A 27,161-nucleotide genomic window follows, 5' to 3' on the forward strand; every position below is an offset into this window, starting at 1 on the left:
TCAGAAAAAAACAGGTGTAAGTATTGTAGTCTTACATTAAGCAATTGTGTATGCACCTTGAATATGATCAGACCTAAAAACTTTTTACTCTTCAAAGGATACTACCAAGACTATTCAAAGACAATTCACAGAATGAGAAGATATCTTTTCAAATCAGCTGACAATGAACTTACATGTAGATTACCCAGAAATTTTACAACTGAGTAATAGTGTAACAAATAACCCAATTAAAATCAAGCATAGAATATGAATAAACATTTGTATAAAGCAGATATAAAAACTACTCATTTGTACATGAAAAGAGGCTCACTATCACAAACAGCATATACTAGGGAAATAAAAATCAAAACAATGAGATTCCACTTCACAGAAGTGGATGGCTGTAATCCAAAATGGCTAGTTAGCAACAAGTGTTGACAAGAGATAGAGAAATTAGAGCTCTCATGTAAGGATGGTGGGGATGTAAAATGACCTAGTTGCATTGGAAAGCAGTCTGGTCATTCTTTAAACGCTTAAAAATGAGCTACCATAGCTACCACATGATCAGCAAAGCTACTCTCATATAGCTATATACTCAACAGACATAAAACCATGACAGCCAGGGTCAGGGAGTTTGGTCTAGTGGTAGAGTACTTGCCTAGCATTCACAAAGACCCAGGTTTGATTCTTTGGTACCACATACATAGAAAAAGCTGGAAATGGTGCTGTGGCTCAAGTGGAGGAGCCCTAGCCTTGAGAAAGCCCAAGGACAGTGTTTAGGCCCTGACTTCACACCCTTGGACTCACCAAAAAAACCCCCCATGACAACCACTATATATATATATATATACATATGTATGTATATATATATATTCATATCAGCTTTCTTCAAAAAAATTTGAAAAAAATCCTCATATGTCCATCAATTTGATGACTGGGTAAAGTAAATATATGACTACACATAACGGAATCTTATCCATCCAGGAAAAGAAATGATGTACTGTCAGACACTGTGGTATAGATAAACTTTAAAAGTGTTAAGCCAAAGGAATCTGTCATAGAAGACCACGCATCCTGTGATTTTATGTCTATGAAATGCCTAGAATAGGCAAGTCCAGAGAGACAGGAAGTAGATTAGTGCGTGCCTGGTGATGGAGTGGAGAAAAATAAAGAATGACTGCTAATAGGACTGGGTTTCTTTTTGGTATGATGAAAATTGACTATGATGATAGTTGCCTAACTCTGAATGTATTAAAAACTAGTGAATTGTACACTTTAAATGACTGTTAGGCGAATTATCTCTCAATAAAGCTGTTATAAAAAGCAATTCATGGTGCTCCCAGCCTACTGTTGCAAGGACTAGCATCTGGCTTTGGGAATGCAAAGATGAATATGACAACCACTGGCCACCTCAAACTCCAAATGGCAGATGCATAACAAGCAAAGCTAGTGCCATGAAGGAAAGATTAATTCTTATAGCTGGAGATGTCCTCAGAGAAAAGATGTTAGCAATTTGAGTTATGAAGAAAAAGAAAACCTCCAAGTCCAAAATAAAGAAGAACTGCAAAGAACAAGCAAAGGACACATGTTAATGCACAGGGGTGTTTTACCAGTTAGATTTTTGGTATGCAATTTATTTACTTAAAATATTTTGTGCTATGTAGCTCTCAACTCTATGAAATCTATTCCTTTTGTTGTCCGTTTCAGAGACATAGGAAGTGAGGCATGGAAAGGTAAAATGACTTACCCACGGCTACTTAATGGAGGAGCTTGGGTTTAACTGGCGGGGTGGGGGGGTGGGGGGTGGGGGTGGGGATAAGGGAGAAATCTGCTTCCAGAACCTGAGCTCTCAGTCAGGCCTCTTTCTTAGAAAATATGTAAAGCAGTATGCCAAACAAGTCATTCAAAATCTTCAATGTCTGAGAAGTTCCATGAGATCACGTCTTAGTCAGCTTGTGAGTGGTTATGAGAGAATGATATGTCTCACAGTTGAGGCTGGCAGTCCAAGAGCAAGATGCCAAAAGGATTTCTGGTGTACAGGAAAAGCTGAATTTTTGGCTCACAGAGGCTGTTTTTCTGCTCTGTCCTCCCATGGGAGAAGGGATAAATTAGTTCTCAAAGACCTTTTTCATGACTATTCATCCATTAGAATTTATTTGAACCCCCAGGTCCTTTGCCCCAAATCACATCTCCTTAGCACTAGCATCTCAGGAGAAAGGATTTCTATGCAGAAATTTTGAAAGGACACAAATATTCAGATTTTAGCAGAAGGTATCTCCTAAGCTCTGAAATTCCATTCATTATACCATCACTTGCTTCATAAGTTAACAAACTTCCTCTCCAAAACAAATGCCATCTTTATTGTATATACAGATTAAGAATACTTCACTTATTATTTGCTTCAGCATGAAATTTGTAGGCTAAATTTTATTAACTGCTCAATTACACAGTGTGGTTAGGGACCAGGCAAATTCAGACTTTCCCATTTGCTATAAATGCTTTCATGATGGTCTTCTAGCTAATGAAGTTGCATCCTAATCAATAATTGCATTCTGCTAGACACTGGTTATTCACACCAGTAATCCTAGCTATTCAGGAGGCTGGGATGCAAGGATTGAGGTTCAAAGCTAGGTAGGAAAGAAAAATCTTTGAGACTTAACAAAAGCCTATCCTGGTTAAGTAGTTGTAGGAAGGAATTAAATTCAGCATGTCAGTTTATGGGTATACTGTAACTTGATCAATGTAGCCCTTATCTCCAACAAACCACCAAAAAGTCAGGAGTAGATCTGTGACTCGATTGGTAGTGTACCAGCCTTGAGTGAAAAAAAGCTAAGAGACAGCACCCAGACTTGAGGTCAAGCCTCACCAATGACATACTTGAATGTGTGTGCACAGACACAGACATAGACACAGACATAGAATTATGTTCCAAAATCATAGCATTTCAACTTTCTATGTCTTAATGACTAATGAAAGTGGGCGAAGACTAAGTGTGGCCTAATTCTGATTTGTCAGTTCTAGTCTTTATTATTTATTCAATGAATGTACATTTATATATCAAAAGACAAGTGGTGATGTGGCTCAAGGGGTAGGGTGCTGGCCTTGAGCTGAAGAGACCAGGCCTAGAGAGTTCAAGCCCCATGACAGATAAAAAAATAATCTTCGAGGCTGGGAGTTTGGTGTAGTGGTAGAGTGCTTGCATAGCATACATGAAGACCTGGGTTCAATTCCTCGGTACCACATACATAGAAAAGGTCCTTTGTTTCCTTATCTTTGGATTTCTTTTAAGTATGTGTATTATTTTATATACATATAAAGAGTTGCTTGGATATTACAACTTGATGCTTTTCTCCTACTACTATCCTCTTTTGGTTTCATGATGTATGGGTTTCTAGAATCCTGTATACGTTACCATATCGTGTAACATTTTACATCTAACATGCTCATATCAGGGAAAACATGTGCTGTTTGTCTCTGATCTTGACTCACAGTTCCATCCATTTCACTGTGAATGCCATTATTTTTCCTTTCTAATGGCTCTGTAAAATTTCATTGGGTATTGATACTACTTTTATTGGATTTATTCACCTATTGTTGGGCATCTGGGTTGTTTTCATATATTGGCTATTGTGAACAGTACAACAATGAACATGGATCTGCAGATATCTGTGTCATATCCTGGTTCATGTTGCTCAGGGTAGATGCCTAGGAATGATATGGCTGGGTCGTAAGGAAGGTCTATGTTTGGTTTTATGAGGAACCTCCAGAGTATTACAGCATTATTTGTAATAATAAAATAATAGCCAAAAGGGACCAAGAATTTGGCCTAGTGGAGAGCACTTGCCTGGCATGCGTGAAGACCTGGGTTTAATTCCTTGGTACCCCATACATAGAAAAAGCTGGAAATGGTGCTGTGGCTCAAGTGGTAGTGCGCTAGCCTTGAGAAAGTGCAAGGACAGTGCTCAGGCCCTAAGCTCAAGCCCCAGGACTGAAAAAACAAAAACAAGAGAGTATTTAATTCTAAATAACATAGATTTTGTATTACACAGGACATGAGCAAAAGATAGATCCATGATCCATAATACAATTAAACAGAAATACATACTATGTGTTTATATTTGAAGTTCAAAAATCAGTACAATTATAAGAGATCATTTTTCTTTCTTTCTTTTTTTCTTTCTTTCTTCCTTTCCTTTTTCTTTCTTCTTTTCTCTTCTTTGTCCCCCCTAGGGCTTGAACATAGGGTCTTTCCCTGATCTTTTTTGTGCTCTAGGCTAGCATCACTAACGGATTTTTCAGTGCAGCTCATTGGCAATGAGAGTCTCACAGACTTTTCTGCCCAGGGTGTCTTTGAACCTTGATCCTTAATTCTCAGCACCCTGAGGAGCTAGTGCTAGGGGTGTGAGCCACAGGTACCTGACTCTTTTGTTTGTTCTTTTTGTTTTGTTTTCTAGCTTTCTCTCTGCAGGTCTTAGCGCTTGAACTTAGGGCTTGGACACTGTCCCTGAATTTTTGTGCTCAAGGGTAGCTCTCTAACATTTTGAGCCATAGATCCATTTCTGGCTTTTTGGTCATTAATTATGAACTTTCCAGTCTGACTGGCTTCAAACCTCTATCCTCAACTCTAAGCCTCTGAGTAATTAGGATTACAGTTGAAAGCAACAAGAGTTTGGCCTTAAATATTTTAAGAGGCAGAGAGAATTTTTCATTTGGGAGGTGGTTAAATAAATATGTGTTCTCCTAAGTGCTTCAACAGACTGTAACATGCTTTATGCACTTCTCTGATCACATTAAAATTACTAACATAAATTTATAAAAAATAGCATGTAAAACAAAAACCATATGACTTTTCCCCCAAAATATTTGACCTTTTTTTTTCCTGTGTCTCATTTCCCATATCCCTGTGCTCTGCTTGTTTTGATGACCACATGGATTTTTACTTCCAATATCATGAAAGTAGCAACTTTAGGCATTTTCTTTATATCTTAAATCCAAGATTCTTGAAACAGATGCAGAACAGAATTAAAATTAATCTCTTTTAATACCCTGATAAATACCTATGATTGGGCCATGAGAATAGAAGTAGATAAGGGACCATGGATTTTGAAGTCAGAATTGACAGGAATTGGCTGAGAGGAGTGAAGTTTAAGTCTTTTTTTGGTGGGGGGTAATGGGGGGGTCCATCCATCATGCATTCAGCCAAACTTCTTATTAGCAAGGACAGAGATGAAAAAAACAGGAGAAGTTACACTATTCTTTCATCACTGTGACAAATATCTGAGAGGTAGTTTAAGATATTTGTTTTGGCTGAGTTTTTGTGGTTTTGTTCTGCAGCTTCTTCGGATCAGAGTAGTGTAAATGTTGTAGAAGGAGCTGCTCACTTTATGGCAGCCAGGAAACAGAGCGAGTCCTTGAGAGGCTGGACAGGATATATTCTTCAAAGACATGCTCTCCCCTAACTTACTGCCTTCAATATCTATTCATTTCCCAATGACTCCACTAATTTGCAACCATGTTTTCACTACATGAGACTTTGGAGACACATTGAATTCAAACTATAACAAGTGAGCACAGAAATATCTTGATCCCTGCAGGACACCTGAATTTTCTATTGCTGCTAGAGAAGATTATCATAAACTAAGTGATAGAAAATGCTATAAATATTTTCTCACAGTTGTGGAGGTCAGAGTATAAATGGGCTAAAATCAAGGTCTAGGGAAGAGGCTATTTCTCTCCAGAGGTTCTTGGAGAAAACTCTTTTATTTTTCTCCTTGCCTTTTCTAGGGGCTGCTCATTTTCTCTGATATGTGAACCACTTATATTTCCCAAATCAGAATTAGCCAGTTGAATGTATCTGGTGCCTCATCACTTTGACTCTCTTCTCAGACTTAAAAAAACTTTGGTGATTACATTTAGGCCATCTAGATAATATGGGGAAATCTCCCTATGTGTTAATTAAACTCAGCAGCTTAGCAACTTTAATTCGTTTTTCAAATTTAACTCCCTCTTGATGTGGGGAGTCCTGTTTCTAGGAAGGAACATGATGGATAACAATGGAAAAGCCACTGTTCTGTGTGTCATGTAGAGTAAAGATGAAATGAACTTTGAACTTCCAGGTGTCATGTGTGAAGCATGAAGAATAACGCTACATAAGCAGAACAGAGAGATGAAGGGACACTGAGTTCTGTTCAGGACACTGAAACTGATTGGACTTTATCCCATTTGCATTATAGTTTTGTGACTTAATATAATTCTTTTATGTTTACTTAAACCTAGATTGAGTCGGGTTTTTCTGTGACTTGAAACAAAGCACCTTGATTTTAAGGAAGGAAAGAAAAAATAAGGTTGAGGAGAAAAGGGAAGGAAGATCTCATTACAAATCTAATTTCCAATCCTGAATGACTGGAAGGAGGGACAGGTTAGATGTGGAGGATATTATATATATATATATATATATATATATATATATATATAAAGATACACACACACACACACACACACACACACACACAGGAACTTTAATCACATCCAAGAAGTACTGTGATATAGGTTTGGAATCTAGGAAAGTAGAAACAATAGATATGTTTTGCAGTATCTAAGCTTTCCCCTCTGGTCTTTAATATTTAGATGCTTTATTTATCAGACTCCTCTACCACCATATTGTACCTTTAGGAAACTTTAAGAGGTTTTATTTGAAGGAGTTAGCTAAGTTTTATATTGTAATACAAGGCATGGCCATCCAAAATTCTTAGTCATATTTGGGAGTATGATATAAACTAACATTCCTAGTCTCCTAAGAAGAAATGAACAATTGTGCTATTTTCTTCCAGTCTCCAATATACTGGGGGCTAAGCTTTGGATTGAAATGTCCGCCATGGGAAAACATACTAAAGGCTTAATCACCAGTCTGTGGCTCCACTGCTTGATGACAGAGTCTTTAAGAGGTGGTACTTATTGGAGGAAGTTAAGTATTGGGGTGTGTGTCCTTGAATAGTATATGGGGTCTCTTACTTCTTCTGTTTCTTTTCCTTTCCCAGCTGCCACGAGGTAAATACACATCTACATGTGTTCTCACCATGATTCATGATTCAAGAAGCCAAGCATTAATTGCCATGTGTTTAAAATAGATCTTTCCTTCATTAAAATAGTTTATCCAGTGTATTTCACCACAGCAATTTATGGCCGATTAACACTGTGGGTAAGCACCTATCAAAACATTCCTGCAGGATGTGGGCATGCAAATGATTGCTAAACAGATATATAGTATACAAATTTATTAGGATTACTTTCCTATAGATAAGATCCAAATCCCTAAAACATCTCTTTCCATGGAAGTTGCTATTTTATTGCTTATGTTTTAAATTATAAAATAGTTGTACAAAGGAGTCACCATAATACATCTTCATCAATTTGCTCTTTTAAAATAAAGGCTCTAGGGGCCAGGAGTTTGGTAGAGTGCTTGCCTAGCATGCACAAAGACCCAGGTTCGATTCCTTGGTACCACACACATAGCCTTGAGAAAGTCCAAGGACAGTGCTCAGGCCCTGAGGTCAAGCCTAGGACTGGCAAAATAAAATAAAATAAAAGCTCTATATACTAGGCTTAGCCTGTAATCGTAGCTCTATGGAAGGCAGCATGGAGGTTTGAGGAGGTTATCCCAAGGACTCTGTTTCAGAGGCCAGGGACAGTGTTACTTCTCTGTCATTCCAAACTATGAGGGAAGCATTAAGACTGGGCACCGTGGTCCCCACTCATCATCCTAGCAAAGAAAGGAAGCACAGATGAGATGACCAAGTCCAGGCCAACAGAAGAATTAAGCAAGATCCAGTCCCCCACAGAGCTGATGCAAAGAGGGACTGGTGGATTGGTTCAAGTGGTAGAGTCCGTATTTAGCAAGCATGAGTTCAAACAGCAATACAATAAAAAATCAAATAAATAAAAACTATAAAATAAAATAACTAAACATGAGTCTCTTGCCTGAAGACAAAAAGAAGGCTTAAATTTTAACATGCAGGAATATTTCTGCACACTCATGTGTATGTGTGTGTATGTGTGCATGTATGTATGTATATATGTATGTAAATGTGTTTATGCATGTTACGTGTTTCATCTTTGATCAGACACCTGGTTTCCAGGGAGATAGATACCATAAAAGTATAGTATTTATGAATAAATCAACAGTATTAAAAAGCAAGTAGATCACATTCTCCACACAAACCGCATAAAGGAAAATTACTGGAAAGAAAAGAAGTCCTGACCTCTATGTTGATTAATGAAAATCTTGGAAACTCCCCCAGCAGTGTATGTTTAAACTTACAGGTAGTAAAATAATAGAGGTCGAGCTATAGAAAGGAAAGAATATGTAAAAGACTCTTTGGAACATGCAGCACACCATAGGGGGAAATGCAAGGTAAATTGTGGAGATAAATAACTGCATGGATTCATAAATTGACATGACTTTCTGCTATAGACTATTTACCAAGGACAAAATGGCTTGAAGCCTTGTATGGCAAAGCAGTTTATAGTGAATATTATAGGAATGGTAAATAGGAATTCAAAGAGAGATAATACCAGTGTTTATAAACACTCTGGGTCAGTTAATGAAAGGCTATCACACTCAGAGGGACAGTCAGCCATACCTATTTCCAATGGGACTATCAAATTTAAAGATGTCATTTATAATTTTTAAAATTCAAGGAGAGAATTCATGTTGTGTCATATGAGGTACTGTATTAATTAATGAAAGGGAAGAAGTTGTAGACTACACAAACCTCCCAGAACCATTAAGGATCTCATCCAAATTTTTACTTGGCAGGCAGCTTGCTGAATTCTCCACATCTGTGGGATAGAGGTAAATGTTTCAGCTCAGGATAGATAGCAGTGTATCTAATCGCTTTCCTAGAAATTGGATTAACTTCATAGGATAGAACGAGACCAGAACCTGCCAGGTAATAAACTCATTTTTAAGGGCAGTACCTTTCTAACAATACTATTATATGATTTTTCCAGGACATTTACTGGTAACCTAAGAGCATGCAAAAGTGAATAACCTACCTCTAGATATCTATATTACAGAATAACATAATAGTGAGAACAAAATATATGATAAGGAGGGTATAGCTTAAGAAGCATGTCTCTGGGGCTTTATTTCAAATATATTCTAATCAAATATAGTAATTTCTGTAAGTCACTTATCTACTTTGTCTTCTCCTTAATAACAAAGATAAATGACAAGCTTAGCTGTGTATTGTGTTGTATGCTTGTAATTCTAGACTCAGGACTTGAAGATGAGGCTAGTGTTTGAATTGAGACTTGGCTATGGGAACCTGTCTCCAAAACTAAAGGAAAACAAATAAAAATTAGCTTGTGGAATTAAGATTGCAAAATAAGGTCATTTTGTATTTATTTTTCACATTTATATAGTCATATGTTAAACATATAAGTATATTCAATTACATTTTACCTTCTCAATTGTGTGTGTACATGTGTGTAATATTTTGTTACTATGATCTTTAATATTTTTGTCAGACTTGATCATCTTAACTGTGTGGAATTTCCTTTTTTCAGATTTCCATGACTGTTATTACCTCAGGAAGCTCACTTCTGTGACTATCTGATTTTGAGCCTAGCAATATATACATATATATATACATATATATATGAGCCTAGAAACATATTATATTATAAAATCACAGTGCATATGAGAAAGTACTATAAGATTTATACTGAAAACATTTATTAATGTTTCCAGTGTTTCATATAGCATGTTTTTAAAGTTAAAAAGAGTAATGGAGGAATGGAAAGTAGGAGAAAACTATGAGGAGGGATATCAATATTCAAGATGTAATGTCCCCACTACCCGATGAATGTAACTGTAACCCCTGTATACATTACTCTAATAATAAAATATGATAAAAACAAAGCAAAATGAAAAAAATGGCCTTATGAGAAAAATTACTTAAAACCAGCTGGGTGCCGGTGGCTTAAACCTTCAATCCTAGCTACTCAGGAGGCTGAGAGCAGAGCATTGTGGTTTGAAGCCTGGGCAGAAAAATTCCCATGAGACACCTATCACCAATAAACAGCTCAAGCCCAAGGTGGTGCGGTAGCTTAAGTGGTAGAGCAAAAGCCTTGAGTACAAAGAGGTTCAGGGTCAGCACCCAGGCCCCAAGTTCTAGCCCCAGGACTGGAAAAAATATATTAAAACCAACTTTACAGATCAAGATGTAGAAGTATCTCTGGTCACAAACAATAATTGCTTAGATACCTAGGTCTGATATCAGACCTAGATGCTCACTTCCTGAAAGGCACTTGATTTCCATTTTAAGTTGTGAAAAAACATGGAGTAACTTAAGAGTTTTATGATGGTAGAGGGGTGTGATGAGGTAGTTATGCTAGCAAGGAGTCTAGAAGAGTCCTTGAATGAGATGGAATAAAATGGTCTGTGAGACAGAGCCTTTTCAGATGGTCTCATCGTTTTGAGCTTTCTTTTTCATTTGTACTACCTGAGATGTTCTTTTCTCATTCTCCAGGTGGGCAATTCTTTTATAAGCGCAACACTTAGTTTAATTGCCATCTTCTGTTAAGATTGCTTACTCCATATGACATAAATCAGTGTCATGCCTTTCCCCCTGTGCATTCTCAGGGTCTTAGAGCCAAGGAGTGCCAGGCCCTACAAGTTCATGTCCCTCCAAGATTCCTATGTTCAAATTCTGATCCCCGAGGAGATAGAATGAGAGAGCTTTTGGGCAGTGATTGGGCGATGAGGGTGGAATGTTCATCATGAGATCAGAGACTTTATAATAGACACACGGGCATTTATCCCTCTATTCCCCTATGGTGTAGACTTGGTGGGAAGGTGCTATCTGTGAAACAAGGCTCTCCTCACCAGAGAGTGGCTTTCTTGGCATCTCAATTTTACACGTTCTCAGCCTCTAACAGCATAGAGGAAAACTTCCTTTATATAAGCCATCAAATGTATGCTTTCTGGTTATAGTCACCCAGAAAGATTAAGACAGGGAGTATTCATCTTTACCTTCAGCTCTCATGGAGTGCTGCATACATGGTAGTCATCTGATAACTTTGTTGAATAAACAACTCCATCAGTGAATAGATGGATGAACAAAATGGGGTGGGGGGAGGCATTCAGTCTGTTAAACATAATCCAGGGAACACACCTAGTTAGCTAGGTGAACTGGAGTAAGTTCTTTAGACTTTGTAAGCATCTTCTGCTCTCAGCCAATAGGGAAGAAACAGCAGTAGTTATGCTCGACCACTGTACAATTCAAATGAGATAACATGCTGTATTTGTCAGGATTCACCAGAGAAACAAAAGCAGTGGGGTTCAATGAAGTAAGTAGCTTTAGGGGATTGGCTCACATAATCAGGGAAGATATGTGAGTTCCGAATTTGACAGGATAAACTGGTAGGCTGGGGAGTCAGACCAAACTTATAATTCAATATGAAACTCCTCATATTCAGAGGAACCAGGAAGGGCTAAGGCCAGAGAAGGAGTCTGAAGATGGTGTGTGGACCTCTCTTTGGCTTGAGGGGGGTTAGTCTATATGCTACTCAGATCTTCAGCTCAGTGGAGGAAATCCATTGGCATTATACATACCATTAAAGCAATTTGATATACTCAGTTCATCAATTTAATTGTAAATGTAAAACAACTCCTGCTCATTTTCCCTCTCCCCCAATCCCCCAAACATTCAGAGCAAAGCTTAACCAATGTCCTGTTGTTTGGTGAACCTGACATGTAAAATAAGCTAGCTATCACCTATGCAGGTGATGGTAAATAACTTCTTACACATTAGTTAGAAATTAATAGTTATACTCTTTTTTGGTTCTGAGGAGAGTATTAAGATTTTTATCTTTCATCTTTCTGAGTCTCCAAGTCACAGATGTTAAAAAAAGTTCTGTTTTTGTCAAATGTCATGGATAAGTGATGACAACAACAGAGAAAAGGAAATGTGCATGAGGAACAAGTTAGGGTAATATTATAGATCATCGTGGTTTAAATCCAAGCTCTGGTTACTCACCATTGCATAGATTCAAGCAAAGAGCTGGAACATTGTGTTCTCATCCTCAGGAAGAATGTGGCGCTTATGAAAATTTTCCCTGTGGGTTCTACAAAGGGAATGTCTGTTTGGCAGGTGGTGTCTTATAGAGGATCCCAGTCTCTCAGTATCTTCCCAGGGGGCTGTGAACCTTTCCCACAACAAAATATTCTGATCAATGGAGATGTGGCTGGAAACAGATGACTTCATGTAGCTCTGGCAAATTTCTTTGTTCCAAAGTAACTGGACATTTTGATGTATGTTAGCAACTCCAGAAGGTAAGATTTGGTACCACAACAATAATTCAGAGAGTCATTTTGTAGGCACCACTGTCATTATACAATTAACTAAGGAATATTAGTAAGTACACATATTCTTCCTTTTCATTTGTCTCTGCACTCAGATCATCTTTGCAAAAAGCCTGACCTATTCCAGGTGAAAGATGCATTTAAGAAGAATAGACTAGAAATCAGCGAAGAAAGAGGGTAAGACGTTCAAGAAATCAGATTTGAACTAACATTTTAATCTAAATACTTATATTTAGATCCTGTCTATCTATAAATCCTACCTAATCTATTTAGTTATATAGATAGTTGTACATAGCTGTCATGGATATAAACAATAAACAGACATAGTTTATTGTAGAACTAATGACAATGTCCCACCACAAAATCTAAATGAGTGCCACAAGATTGCATGCATGGAAAAAGAAAACAAAAGATCACATTTAAAATGCTTTATAAAGTTTTATTTGATATTATTCAATCTTATGGATGCTATCATCAATATGTATTTATCAATCATATATATATATATCAGAGAAATATGACACAGACGGTCACTTCTTGGGCTTTCTCTAGACTAGTGCTCTACCACTTGAGCCACAGCACCACTTCTGGATTTTTCTATGTATGTGGTGCCAGGGAATTGAAACCAGGGCTTGATGCATGCTAGGTAAGCCCTCTACCAATAGTTTATTCTCCCAGCCCAGATTTCTTGATTTGCTACTTAGATTCCTTTTAACATGTATCATAAAGAAGAAATAAATGAACTTATATGAGATATTATTTACTGATTGCAAGAAAAGAGCAGTAGAAAATTTTATTCAATTTCAGAAAATACAAATTTCTTTCTTTGCAATGTTTTTTTTGGTCAGTCATGGGGCTTGAACTCCGTCTGGGCACTGCTCCTGAGCTTTTACATTCAAGGCTAATGCGCTAGTACTTTGAGCCATGGCACCACTTTGGTATTTGGGTGGTTAATTGGAGATAAGAGTCTCACATAGTTTTCTGTCTAGGCTGTCTTGGACTCATGATCCTCAGATTTTAGCCTTCTGAATAGCTAAAATTACAGGCATATGCTACTGGTGACAGGCTTTATTCCATTACTTTTTAATTAAGCTCCCCAAATAAAAACCAAGTAGCCAATTTTTTGCATATTGTATGTGTATTACCAATAATATAGTTCTCATTGTTGACCAATCACATATGTAACTCAGTGCTTTCTAATTTGGATTTTGCTCAAGCATTAATTGCTAGAATCACGAAGGCTACTATTAAAAGCAGACACAGCAGAACTGTGCATAACAAAGGAATGGCATTAACCTGATCTCCCCCATACCATCTAATTTCACTATGAAAACACACTCAATATATAAGGAAGGGAATCATGGCTCCACTGGTGAGTAGTGGGGACATTTTTCTCACACAAGAGGAGCAATTATCTAGCATCAAAAATAAGCTATTTTAGCCAAGAGGGCCTAAGAAAATTTTAGGATTTCCTTCCATTTTCCTGCCATAGTTATATCTTCTTAGAAACAGTATAAAATTTCAAATAATTTTCAACTAAAAAATAAAAGTTTCCTGGGGAATATTTTCCTGCATGTTAACGTATACTTTGCTCCCAAATACTGAATTTCACTTGCAACTAGAAATCAAAGATGGAGCACAGCATAGGGCAATTTGGAAATTGTCACCCTAATTGCCATGAAAAAAGTTGACTTTTCACAACAGACAACTGACAACGAACATCCAATTAACTGCCACACAGTAACTAGCAGTGATCCTCAGAAAATAATTATTCTATGTTATGACCATTAATTGGTTACTGGTGGTAGATATTTTCTTTTAACTTTAGAGATTTAGTTAGAAATTATAGACATTTTAATTTGGAGAGAACTAAACCCAATGGTCGCACTTTTCAAAAGATGAGGCTATGCATGTGGCTCAAAGTTTGCTGCCGCTGTTTTGCGAAGCAACTCTAACAGGCCGGCTTCATAGCTAAGGGTAAGCCTCTCTTTGGCTCATAAGGGGTTGTCCTGGAAACCATTCTGATGCAGTCGATTACAGGGCAGACACTGAGACAGAGAGTACAGCCTGTACATGTGTCAGTAACGGTGGGCAGGTGCGTTTCTGGGTCAAACTGTATGGCCTGCAAACAGAAACAAAGAACACCCATGTCAATGATCACCAAGGCCGCAGCCTCATTTTACCATCAGTATTTAGCTCCACTGCCACAATGCTGCCGTCTAAGACTCACATCCATTCAGCATCACCATGCAGCTATTACAACAGCCTGACCGATGGAGAAGGAAAAAAGATGGAACTCCTTTCAATTAGAAACATATTGTATAAAAAAACAGTCCTTTGAAGTATTATCTTTTATTGGGTGAGGAAATATTTCTGACCACACTAAGTCTCCAGCTTTCTTTGAGCACAGCCTCGAGTCTGGCTAGTCCTAATTGGACAAAAAAGTCCTCTGCCAGGAGATGGCAAAGTGGGTGTATACACATTCTTCTTCTCCTCCTCCTCCTCCCCCCCACCCCCACCAAAGGCATGGCTGTCAGGTGGGATAATGAAGTGAACTGGTTTACGTTATAAATAACATGTGTAGAAGAAAACAGTAGAACAGGAAGAGATGATGATGGATGATGATGATGATGATGATGATGATAACCTTAAGCATTGTCCCCTCACAAAAGGGAGAAAGCATCAAGTAGGAAGCCATCCCAACCTTGACCCCCATCAGCCTGAGAAACGAGGGCCCAGGGCCCTCCCTTCTTCCTTCTTTTCCTTCCTTCCTTCCTTCCTCCCTTCCTTCTTTCCCTACCAGCCCTGGGACTTGAACTCAGGGCCTGTGCACTGTCTTCCAGCTTTTGTGCTCAAGACTAGCGCTCTGCCACTTGAGCCACAGTCCTAGCCCTCTTTTCCTCCTTTCTTCCTCCCTCCACCCCTCCTTTTGCTTCCTACTTTCTTCCTTCTTTCTTTCAATCTAGAATAAATTTCAGCAAGTTAGAATAAATATTTTGTAATACCCGATGCAATGTAAATACTGCATAAAGAGTTCACACACACACACACACACACATACACATGCACACACAATGAAAACAAAGCTACACTTTAGTAATAGAAACATTTTTTCCATGCATTTCTGATAAAATTATAGTTGAATTCATGGATACAGAAACTTCTGATAATGTAGAGTCAAAAATTCCTAATCAAGGGGCCAGGAATTTGGCCTAGTGGTAGAGTGCTTGCCTAGCATACACAAAGACCTGGGTTCAATTCCTTGGTACCACTTACATAGAAAAAAGCCAGAAGTGGTGCTGAGGCTCAAGTGGTAGAGCTCTAGCCTTGAGAAAGTCCAAGGACACTGCTCAGACCATGAGCTCAAGCCCAGGACTGGCAAAAAAAATTCCTAATCAAATAAATATTGATAGGTTGCCTTAAAGGCATGAAAATTTACCTTTTAAGGAAAGAATGCTAGTATCTGACCAAGCACTATAACTACAACATACTCTAAGAAAATCTCCACATAAATTGTGGCCCTGCTTTATAAAACATTTCAAATTTTGTTTAGATGAGTAGAAACAATTTTCTTTTCTTCTCTGTTCCTTTTAAACACAGTAATCCAATGAAAGAATTTGTAGAAGCTAAATTCTTTGGCTTAAAAATCTTATACTTATGAAAGTTGCAGAGATACAAATTTAAATTCTTTTGAAACAGAAGACAAGAGAAGTCCTTTCAAGATCTTCTGTAATACATGCGTGTCATTTTTTTCCCTCATTAATGTGACTCTTATTACTAAAGCTATAGCAATGCTGGAGTTCCAGAGGTATAAGGTAGGAGCTATAAGTTCTGAGATTGGACATATTAAAACTAGGATGCTATGAATCTACAGGACTGTCTGATTTATCTTGTTAACCAGAAGACAGATGCAATCAAAGTGGAAACCGTATGACTAATACTTTCAAAATAATTGCTAAAGATACCTTTCACCCAGAATCAATTAGTTAAAATTTTTGATGTAGAACTAATGTCACCTTGAGGAAGAGATTTTCAAGATATTAAATATATCTGTCAAAAATATTCAAACTTTCTTTACGAAGAACATGGGGATTTACCCTTAGGTTGAATCAGGTGAGTGAACTTTTCTTTAAAAAGAAAGATGAGGCACTTTATTATATATTTAGCATATCCCACTGATCATTTCTTAAAAGGATCTTACTTTTTATATTTCCTTATAGCTTAGACATGTTTATAGAAATAATACCCTGTAGGTTGTTAGAGCAATTTTAGTAGGCTAATGCTTTTTTAGCAAGTCTTAAAATGTGCTTTCTTCAAGCTTCTTGTCTTAAAAAATAAAAAATTAAAATAAATGTTCAAAGCTAGTCACTGGTGGGTACTGGTAATTCAGGTCTATAATCCTATCTACTCAGGAGGTGGAGATCTGAGGTTCAAAACCACCCAGGGCAGGGAAGTCCATGAAACTCTTATTTTCGATTAATTAACGGAAAGATGGAAGTGAAGCTGTGATGCATGAGATAAAGTGCTAGCCTTGAGCACAAAAATACTCATTGACAATGCCTGGGCCCTGAGTTCAAGTTCCCAGAGTATTCAAGGCATCACAATTACACTTTATGCATTCGTGAAACTCATAAATACACAGGAAGGAGATGTAGAAACAAATGAAAGTAATTGTATAGGGGCCTGGAGTTTGGCCTAGTGGTAGAGTGCTTGCCTAGCATGCACGAAGACCAGGGTTCGATTCCTTGGTACCATATACACAGAAAAAAAGCTGGAAGTGGTGCTGAGGCTCAAGTGTTAGAGTGCTAAGCCTTGAGAAAGTCTAAGGAGAGTGCTCAGGCCCTGAGCCCAAGCCCAGGACTGGCAAAAAAAAAAGAAAGAAAGAAAGTAATTGTATAGAAGATGTTCCTAAGATGTGTTTTCAAGAATATAGCCCATGGTGAAAAACGGAAACCCCTAAGTTTGCTTTTCTTTACACTATGGCAAACCCAATTAAGAAACTACCTAGAAATCACTTCCTATGTCAAAAATATATATCACTGGTTTTTCCAGTCAACCTTCCTCAGTAGTTGGTGAAAAAGTGTAAAAAGCAGTACTGAATGGAGAAAAATTCTCTATAGATGCAAGGGCAGTATTCCCTCAGTAATAAAGTATAATTCTTTCCCAATGCCTGCAATTTGGGGCAAATTTCTCTTTGTAAGTGGATTTCTCTCTCCAGTTTTTGGGTGATGAAATGATACCAAAATAATAAAGTGAACTAAATAGTGACACAGTATACATGATCACTGTCCTTTAAAAATTATTTGTGTTAAGAGTGAGAAGTCAGAAAGATATATCTGTGCACAAGTTAAATAAATGGCATATATGTTTTTGCAGGATGAACCTTTCCTCCATTAATATCTAGTCTTCAGTTTGAACTAGGCAACACTTACATGGGTTATATCTTATACGTGTTCTTAAAACTATGAGATGGCAACCTGATACTTTCCAAATAACTACCAACATCCCTCAGTTTTCTAAGATCAACCCATGAACACTATCATGAACTCCTGCCAGATGCTCTGGACCCTAGAAAGGTGAGTCATTAAACCACATGCTTGGGCTTGAGGCACTTACTTTCTTTGATGGTGCACTATTTCTCTGTCTTTCTCTAATTCCTTTGAGTTGCACACTGAGCCATAGATGTTCTTGACCCTAAGACTGGAAGAAATGTGCTATTATTCCATCAGGATTCTTACCTGGTAGCCCGAGTCATTACAGGTCATGTAGCATTTTCCACAGTTGATGCATGTGTCTTCATCGATCTTGGCCACAACATGCTCTAAGGTGCTCAGTTCACCAAATGTTCCCAGGTACTTCAGTGCCTTTCCAATGACATCCTGCAAGACAGGCACCAGAGGAGTCACAGTGCTTACTTTACATCTTTTCTGGTTTCAGATGGGGATGCATGGTCTTATCTTGAAAGACTTTAGGTGTCACAGTGCTCATATAGATGCTTTCCACAATCACTATAGGTTAAATATTTCTGAAAGATGGCAGTGCTTAGAAATACACAACAGAAAGTGTGTAGATGGCTAGAACGAGGGGAAAAATAATGTTATACATTCATATATACATAAGGATTCTTGATTTTCACCGGGAGACATGCTTTGATAACACACCCACTTGTCGTGCCTAGAAGATTCGATTTCATTATTTAAGCAGTCTAATTTGTGGAAGGTAGGCTAATACAGTAGTTATATCAGATCGGATGCTCCTCTACTTTTCTTTTTCTTTCTTTTCATCTTCATGCCTTCTTCTTTCCTTCCGTCCCTCTTTTCTTCTCTCCCTCCTTCCATCCCTTGCTTCCTCCTTTCTTCATTTTTTTTTTTGTGGTACTGAAGTTTGACACAGTTTGACATTGGGAACTTCGGAAATCTCCCTTAGCTTTCTTTGTGAAAAGCTGGCTCGCTAGCACCACTTCCAGCTTTGGGGCTCCACTTCCAGCATTTGGGAAGTTAATAGGCACTAACAGTCACATGGACTTGACTGTTTTGGATATATGTGAACCGAGATCTTTAGATTTCATCCTCCTGAATAGTTAGAATTGCATGTGTGAGCTACCCATACCCCTTCTCTTTAAGAACCTGAATTTTCTTCTGTCACCACTGAAGGTCTTTTCTGTGGCTACACATTGCTTTGTTCTTCACATTAATTGGCAGTATGTTTAATACATGGAGGAAAGAGGATGTCTCATCAATAGTAAGAAACACTTTGTTTCACAAAGCAAAACCGAAAAATGTAGCAATGTTTGTCAAATTAGTATGCTATCAAGATTCCCTTTTGTTTTGCGCTTTTAAAATGAGAATCTTTTGTTTCAGTTCAAGGTCCATGTTAAAGAAGGGTTGACTATTCTTAAAGCCATCTTTCCTTATTCTTTTTGGTGTTTTATTTGAGGCTTCTTGTTATGACCTTGGATGTCCTTTTTAAAATGTTTTCTCTGTTAGCACTAAATGACAATACACTGCTGTGAGCTTTCAAATGGAAACAAAGTTTACGTTATTTATGTAAGTTCAAGAACAATGATGAAAATGGCGACGGATGGCTTTTCTACTTCCTTTTCAATATGTTCACATTATAATTTCAACAATACTTTAGTCTGCCTGTAGGTGGGTACTTGATGGCTAAATCTGTATCTCCATTCTGTCTTGCTTTCACAAGTTCATGGTTGGCATTTATCATCTGCATGACAAACGTTGTCACCCAGAACCACAATGTCTTTACTCAGTGAACTTACCAAGAACACCAAACTGGATCTTCCTTTCCTTGGTGTTTTGTTTTTCAGTATTGTGAATAATATTACATTAGGATTTTTCCAATCATGGAGGCATAAAGTTCAGAATTATGTTTTACTGCACTTCCTTCCTACTCCAATATCTCACTTATTATCTTCAAGTCCTTAATCTGCAATATCTTTTGAATCCTCTTTCTATATATAATGTTTAAACATTATTCTTTGATCTCCAGTCATACTTTTCAACTCCATGGATATGTCAAAGATACCTCAAATGTCACTACTTCACAAGGCTTTCCTCAAACTTTCCTTTTCTTTTCCTAACCAAATATCAATATGTGAATACTCTCTCTTTCTCTTTGCTACTTCTCTTTCCCTTCCTTTTCTCATTCCCTTTCCCTTCTGCCTCCTTCCCTCCCTCTTTCTCTTCTTCCCTCCCTCCCTCTATTCCTTCCTTCCTTTCTTTTTCCTTTCTTCTTTCTCTCTCCTTCCCTCTTTCCTTCTCTCCCTCCCTCATTTCTTCCCTCCCTTTCTGCTGATGGCTTATGACTTTTTAAAACCAATTTTCTGGCATTAATGGTAACAGATAATATTTGACTTTTATATCTATTTCAGGCTAGTGCTATCATTTTAAAACATTTTAATGCTTCAGTTTCATATATGTTGTGAATGACTTGGGTCCATGATAAAAAGTAAATCATTTTTAAAGCAGGGATTCAGACCAGTGCTTTTGAACACCAAATATGCAATCACCAGGTCACATGCACTCTGTTAGGGTGTCTCTCTTGTTAATCTTCATTCAGCAAAATCTAGTCCAGGTTACACACATCATTCAAATCTAGCTCCCTTTTCTGTAGTTTTTCCATGAGCTAATTTCTTCATCTGTACCACTTGGTGTACCTTGTTCTTGCAGATCATGAAAACATGGTGGGTACTTAACTGTTTGTTAAATATGGATATCTTCTGCATGTGTGTCTATGAACTAAACATACATTGTAATAGTAAACACAGGTCTGATAATAGCTAATCTACTGAACACAGGTTATCAAAAATATCTAGATTAATATGAGCATTATACATAAGACAGTCAAAGAATCTGTATATTTTTGATATCTTGTAATAATGGTTTAAGGTATTAAATGCATGAGGTCACTATTTAAGTAGAAAAGGCTATATATGATAGGAATAGTTTTTCAGTGTATAGTAAATAAAAGCATTGTTTTACACTGAATCAGAATATGAGGACCAAAATCCCAGTTAAAAATTCAAAAGATGGGGGCCACAAGTTTGGCCTAGTGGTAGAGTGCTTGCCTAGCATGCACGAAGACCTGGGTTTTATTCCTCGATACCACATACATAGAAAAGAGCTGGAAGTGGTACTGAGGCTCAAGTGGTAGAGCTCTAGACTCGAAGTTCAAGGACAGTGCAAAGGTCCTGAGCTCAAGTCCAGGACTGGCAAAAAAAAAAAAATTCAAAAGATGTTTAATCAGTTAATTCCCTCAATAGTCATAAGGCTTATAGAGCTTTTCAATCACTCACAATTTATATGCTGAAGATACTTTATTAAGAAAAGCAGTTCACATTCTCTGTACATTAAATAGGACTTTTACTCTGTTGTTGATTTGCTGTTGTCTTTTTCAAATCATTATTTAATACAAAAAGAAAAATCAAGAAGGCTGGAGTCCTTAGAAGTTATTAACAAGGGGTGTGGAAAATTCATTTCACATTCATTAAATTCAATAAGAAAATTACTTTTTCTTTAATCTGGAAGAAAGTAAAATAAGGATAATTATTTAAAATCATTTTGGGAAAGAATATCAAGGCAAATGAATCCTCATTCTCAGTGGCTGAAAATATGGACATTTATACAAAACCCAAATTCAGCAGGTACACTGTCAGCTTATGAATACCCCTGGGTCCATATTCCAGAATATGGAGTTTGTGGAAAGATGCGTGTAATCATTGTGCACATATGGCTCCTTCAGTCCCTCCCAGGCACACATCTGCAGAGGTGAGGGACCCGACACTTATTATTCCATGCAGAGTCTGGGTGTACAAAGGTTGAGCAGTCTGCCGTAGCCAGCCCTGATTAGGAGAATTGTTTATGTGTAGATGTGTGTTGGGGAGAAAGCAATGCTGAGTCCTTTAAATTATAGATGACACATTTGATTTTAATGTAAGTGTTCATGGCATTGGCATTATGGAGGGCTACGGAATGGCAGAATCACCTCTTTATCAATTAATTATTGTTTAGGATAATCACAAGAGTTTTGAAAAGGTAGATGACTCAATATTTCTGTTTGATATAAAGTTGAGGGCCAAAGAATGAGGAGCTACAGAGACTTGATCTCTGATGTTTCTTACTTTTCACCTTGTGATTAATATAAATTTTATTAGATTTTGACCTATTTTTATAGTTGATTGAAGTATTTTCTCATGGAGATTATTATCTGGCATACTAGTTGTTCTTTTCAGTGTGAAGTTTTCACATTTGATCAGTATGTTTTCTAAAACTGATACAGTCACCCAAACTCTTCATAGGTCAGACAAAGGGCAGCAACTTGTAACCTAAATGTTCCATTATTTTAATTACCTGGATGTAGCTGTCTAATTACTTAACTATTTCTTTATATATGCAAGTACCAATGTGACGTGGTCTTATCTTTGTTTTTTATATTTTTGTCAGTCCTGGGATTTGAACCTCAGGTCCTGGTGCTACCTGGCTTTGGACCTTGCTCCTTAGATCTCGTTTCCTGAATAGCTAGGATTACAGGTGTGAGTCACTAGCAACATGCTCTTATATTTTAATATCAAGTCATTCCTTGCTTAATAAACCTATCAAAATAGGAAATGGATACACTGAATTTATGCTGATCTTAAATAATTACTTCCTTTATTAAGGCCCCAAAGTCAATTGTTTATTGATCTCTCTCTAGAATTCCACTGGAATTATATCTCTTTCTGTCCTATCTTTTCTCCAAGACATTTATGAATTTCTCCTACATTCCATTTTTTCTTTTTTTCTTTTTTTTTCCAGTCCTGGTGCTTGAACTCAGGGCTTGAAACTGTCTTTGGGCTTTCTCAAGGGCAGAGCTCTACCACAGCACCACTTGAGCCACAGCAACACTTCCAGCTTTTTCTATGTATGTGGTACCAAGAAATTGAACCCTGGTCTTCGTGCATGCTAACAAGCACTCTAGCACCCAGCCCATCCATTTTTCCTTTTTATACCTTTTTTTAAAATTTTTTTTCAGAGCTGGGGACCGAACTTAGGGCCTTGCACTTGCCAGGCAAGGGCTCTTCCGCTGAGCTAAATCCCTAACCCCCCATTTTTCCTTTTTAAAGAAACTAGAGCAATGTTTAGTTGTCATCAAAGAAGTACAACAGTCTCATACAATACAAGAAATTTCAAAAATGCAGCATGCAAATTGTTCCTGCTATCCCCTATATCCTCTGAGCTACTAGGTAGAAAAGGGGTATGTACACTTAGAAAAGTAGTTGCTGGACAGGTACTGGTGGCTCATGCCTGTAATATTAGCCATTCAGGAGGCTGAGGTCTAAGAATTATGGTTTGAAGCCAACCTGAGCAGGAAAGTCTGTGAGCCTCTTATCACCAATCAAGCACTAGAAAATGAAGTGGAGCTGTGGCTCAAGTGGTAGAGAACTAGCCTTGAGCGGAAGAGCTCAGGGACAGCACCCAGCCTCCAAGTTCAAGCCCCACAACCAACAACCAGGAGATAAAGAAGAAATAAAAAAAGGAAGAAAGAATGAAGTACAAAATGAAAAGTAGTTATTGAGTTTGAACTCGATACAAGCATAGTGACTGAGGGCTCTGTTGAGTATGTGAGGAACAAAGCCATAAGCGGCCCTGAAGGGGGAGAGAAGCAAGCACACACCAACACATCAAGACACACAAGTCAAAGTGGTAGAAGCATGTTAGTGAGAGAGACAGATGGGTGAGGCTGTGGGAAAGTTTGGTTCACTAGGGTTCTATTTGACCCTGAACTCAGTGGTTTTTTTTTGTGTGTGTGAGGTGTTACTACATTTTGACAAAGCAAATTCTCACAGGATGCTTTGGCTAAATGAATTTAGTGCAACTAAGTGTGTTTTAAGGATATCATTACTTATCTTAGGCATTCACTCTCACATGTTTGGCTGATCCATTTCAGTTCTGAGAGCATTCTGTATGACCATGAGAGGAGGAAGGAAAGTAGAATGGAAAGCTCTTTCCTCTAATTATAATTTAACAGTATGCCAACTATTCTAAGTGGTGTTTATAAATTTGTTTAAAAAAAACCCAAACCCTTAATAGACCAAAATACATTTTTTATTTTTTCCAAAACTCATGTATCTTGAAACTTTAGCATTTCAAACACATCCTTTGTGTGTGTGTGTGTGTGTGTGTGTGTGTGTGTGTGTGTGTATGTGTGTATGTATATCCTTAATATATGAACATATATTATTGCATATATATACATATATATTGGGGTCAGTACTGGGGCTTGAACTTGGGGTCTGGATGCTGTCCCATTAGCTCAAAGCTAGTGCTCTACAATTTAAGCCCCATCTCCACTTCTGGCTTTTTTTGGTGGTTGACTAGAGATAAAAGTTTCATGAATTTCCTTTGAGTCACTGTCCACATATCTCAGATTCCTGATTATCTAAGATCACAGGCATGATCCACCAGCCACTGGTCCATTCTTAAATGTTGATACCACATTTTAATGTTTTTTATACATGTGCCTCTTTTTTCAAAGAGCCATTGAGTTCTGAAATATATAAATATTTAACCTTTTTCTTACTCTTTGGGAAACTTAGTGAATCTGTTATCAAGTTTCTACTTTGCATAGAGACATTCTTCTTGATTCATCTTCAGGATGTAATTTGTGACTGCAGATTCTATGAATGCTATGGATCTGAGCAATGGGCTCAGAACTTCCTGAAATCAGGGCCAGGACTTTGGTCTAGTGGCAGTGTTTGCCTAGAATGCACGAAGATCTGAGTTCAATTCCTTGGTACCACATACATAAAAAAAAGCCAGAAGTGGTGCTATATGTCAAGTGGTAGAACTCTATCTAGCCTTGAGAAAGCCCAATGACAGTGCTCAGGCCCTGAATTCAAGGCCCAGGACTAGCAAAAAAAAAAAAGAACTTCCTGAAATCACATCTTCTAGAAGGGAGGACACTGGACACTTTAAGTGGAGGTTTCCTTTCCTTGGCCTAACACTCTCTAATTTCACATGGGCAGTGTCTACCCTTCAGAGTCATTTCAGCACCTTGCCCTCCCCACATACAATTTTAAAAGTAACCTGGAATAAGAAAATGCAGCAAGTCCACTTTCTTCTGTGAGATGACATTTTCAACCAGTCAATTTGAAAATTTTTCAGATGGGTTCCCTTTAGTGGAGTGGGAGTTTCCCATGAATTCTATAAATGCTTATGCTGTTCCTCTGTGTATCCTAAAATTGGGTTTATATCTATATCTATATATCTATGGCATATATATATATATACATGGTATACTGACATTACACTAAAAGAATATGTGTAACATATTCTCTATCTCAAAATATATTTTATATAGTACAACTAGACTTTTCTATTCTATAAAATATAACTATTACACGCATCCTCTAACATCTAACACATAATATATTCTCTATATCCTATAGCATATAACATTCTACAAAAGATTACTAGACCTATTTATTCTATACCATATTCACATCTATTGGCATGTTCCAGCCAGGAATCACATCTCAACAAATCCCCAGAAGACTGAGGAGATGCTTGGCTTCAAACCAAATTCTGTTCAGATTTTTTTCTTTTTTAAGTTCAGTGTAATAAATTTTTCATCAGCTACTTGTTGGTAGATAGACAACTGAGAATATTAATGTTGCCTCCAGCCTATTTTTTCTGGTTTCTTCTGAAAATTGCTGCACAAGTCTTCCACTATTTTTCTTTTTGTGCTATCCTCTTTATGCTCCCGAGTATCTAATATGGTCTTACAGTTTTATCTGAGTACTTTTCTCTTTTCCTTTCACAATTCAATTGAAATAATCAACCACTCGATCAGGCTGACTGGTCTCCTGCTGACACCGTCTTACCAGTCTTATGAGATGCAGTCCATCTCTTACTCGAAGCAGCAGGAAGAAGAGATGAAAACATCACTAGAGCCTCTAAACCATTCATTTTCCAGCCCAGAAATTCATAGACGTTAGAGATACATTCCTGGCTTCATAAAGAGGATGAGAATTCATTCTCATATCTATCAGCAGAAGTGAGAAGCATTTGGGGGACTTTATAAGTCTTGGCAGACTCTCAAGTCTTCGTTATATGCTGCCTGGGAATAAAACACATTTCTCATTTAACCAGGCCAAGTGTGCACACTGTCACCTCAGTTGTCCTCAGCCAAGAGACAAAAATCACCTCCAATAGGAGGCACAACCTGCTTGCTTGCTTTCGAGGATAGCTGTACCTGTGGTTTCTTTATAGGGCCCATCTCATCTGGGCTCATCAAGTTTTATACCCATTGGCAGACACCATAGTACTTGCTCCGCTTTTGTCTCTTTCTTTTCTGTTGGCCTCCCACCACTGACCTCGTTTGCTTGCTTCTTTCTTAAGGGGCCTTCATTATGAAATGGAAACAAACTGATGCAGATGAGGTATGGAGAAAATCAGAGACCTGAGAGACCTGAGAGACCACCTTCTGGGTGGTCTAGCTTTCCCTAGGGCAGTACTGAGAGCTTCCATGTAGTAAGGAGAAGAGACACACCTGGTTTGTGCAAAGACTTCCCATTCTGACCATGTGGTTACCTGGTAACATTAGCAATCGCCATGCACATTGGTCTCACTGGGACTCTGTGTTTTGTTAGCCAGTCCCCATACACATTGAAATGGTGTTGAAGTTCCAAGAATCCATGTGTGTGTTGCTGAATGCCTATAATACAGCTATTCAGGAATAAGAGGATCAAGGTTCAAGACCTGCCCTGGTAAAGGTAATCTGAAACAAACTAAACACAAAAAGGACTTGGGGACATGGCTCAAAAGGTAGAGGATGTGCCTGATAAGCACAAAGTTCTGAGTTCAGGTTGTTGTCCTCATTATTGGTTCTCAGTTGTCTTTCCTATGAATTTCTATTTAACAAAAGATGAGTTTATCACTTTGACACAACACTGCCTCCTTGATCCAGGGATTGCAGAAGGATTTCACATCCTAGGATTTCATATTGTTACAAGTATGTTTGAACATTATGCTTGCAAACAGACTGAATTGCTGGGAATGTCACTTCCTTCTTTTCATTTTTAATTTTTCCCCTGAGAGGATGGTACTTAATGGCCCAGGTTCTAGAGCTAAACTTTACAATCAAATCATGGCCTTGTGGATATCTTTATAGCTGTGTGACCTCTGGCAAGTTATTTGACTGCTCTGTTTACAATTAACTTCTTAGTAAAATAGAAATAATATAAGGATCTCAAATAGTTATTGTGAAAAGCATAAACGAGCTAATTCACAAGCATGAGTTCATAAGAATTCAATAAATA

At 37.7% G+C, this 27,161-nt stretch overlaps 1 protein-coding gene across 1 annotated transcript in view; it reads right to left on the minus strand.

The window, feature by feature from the left end:
* Dpyd (dihydropyrimidine dehydrogenase) overlaps positions 1-27,161 on the minus strand; it is an 800,444-nt gene that overhangs the window by 44,973 nt on the left and 728,310 nt on the right. Inside the window, exons 22-23 of the mRNA XM_090333954.1 lie at positions 18,085-18,225; positions 14,303-14,468 (exon numbers count right to left, since the gene is read on the minus strand). Coding sequence (XP_090190080.1) covers positions 14,303-14,468; positions 18,085-18,225 — 307 coding nt within the window. The remainder of the gene's footprint in view (positions 1-14,302; positions 14,469-18,084; positions 18,226-27,161) is intronic.

The sequence above is a fragment of the Megascapheus bottae genome, chromosome 6, assembly GCF_031878675.1.
Source record: "Megascapheus bottae isolate mThoBot1 chromosome 6, mThoBot2.hap1, whole genome shotgun sequence".
NCBI classification, from domain to species: Eukaryota; Metazoa; Chordata; class Mammalia; order Rodentia; family Geomyidae; genus Megascapheus; species Megascapheus bottae.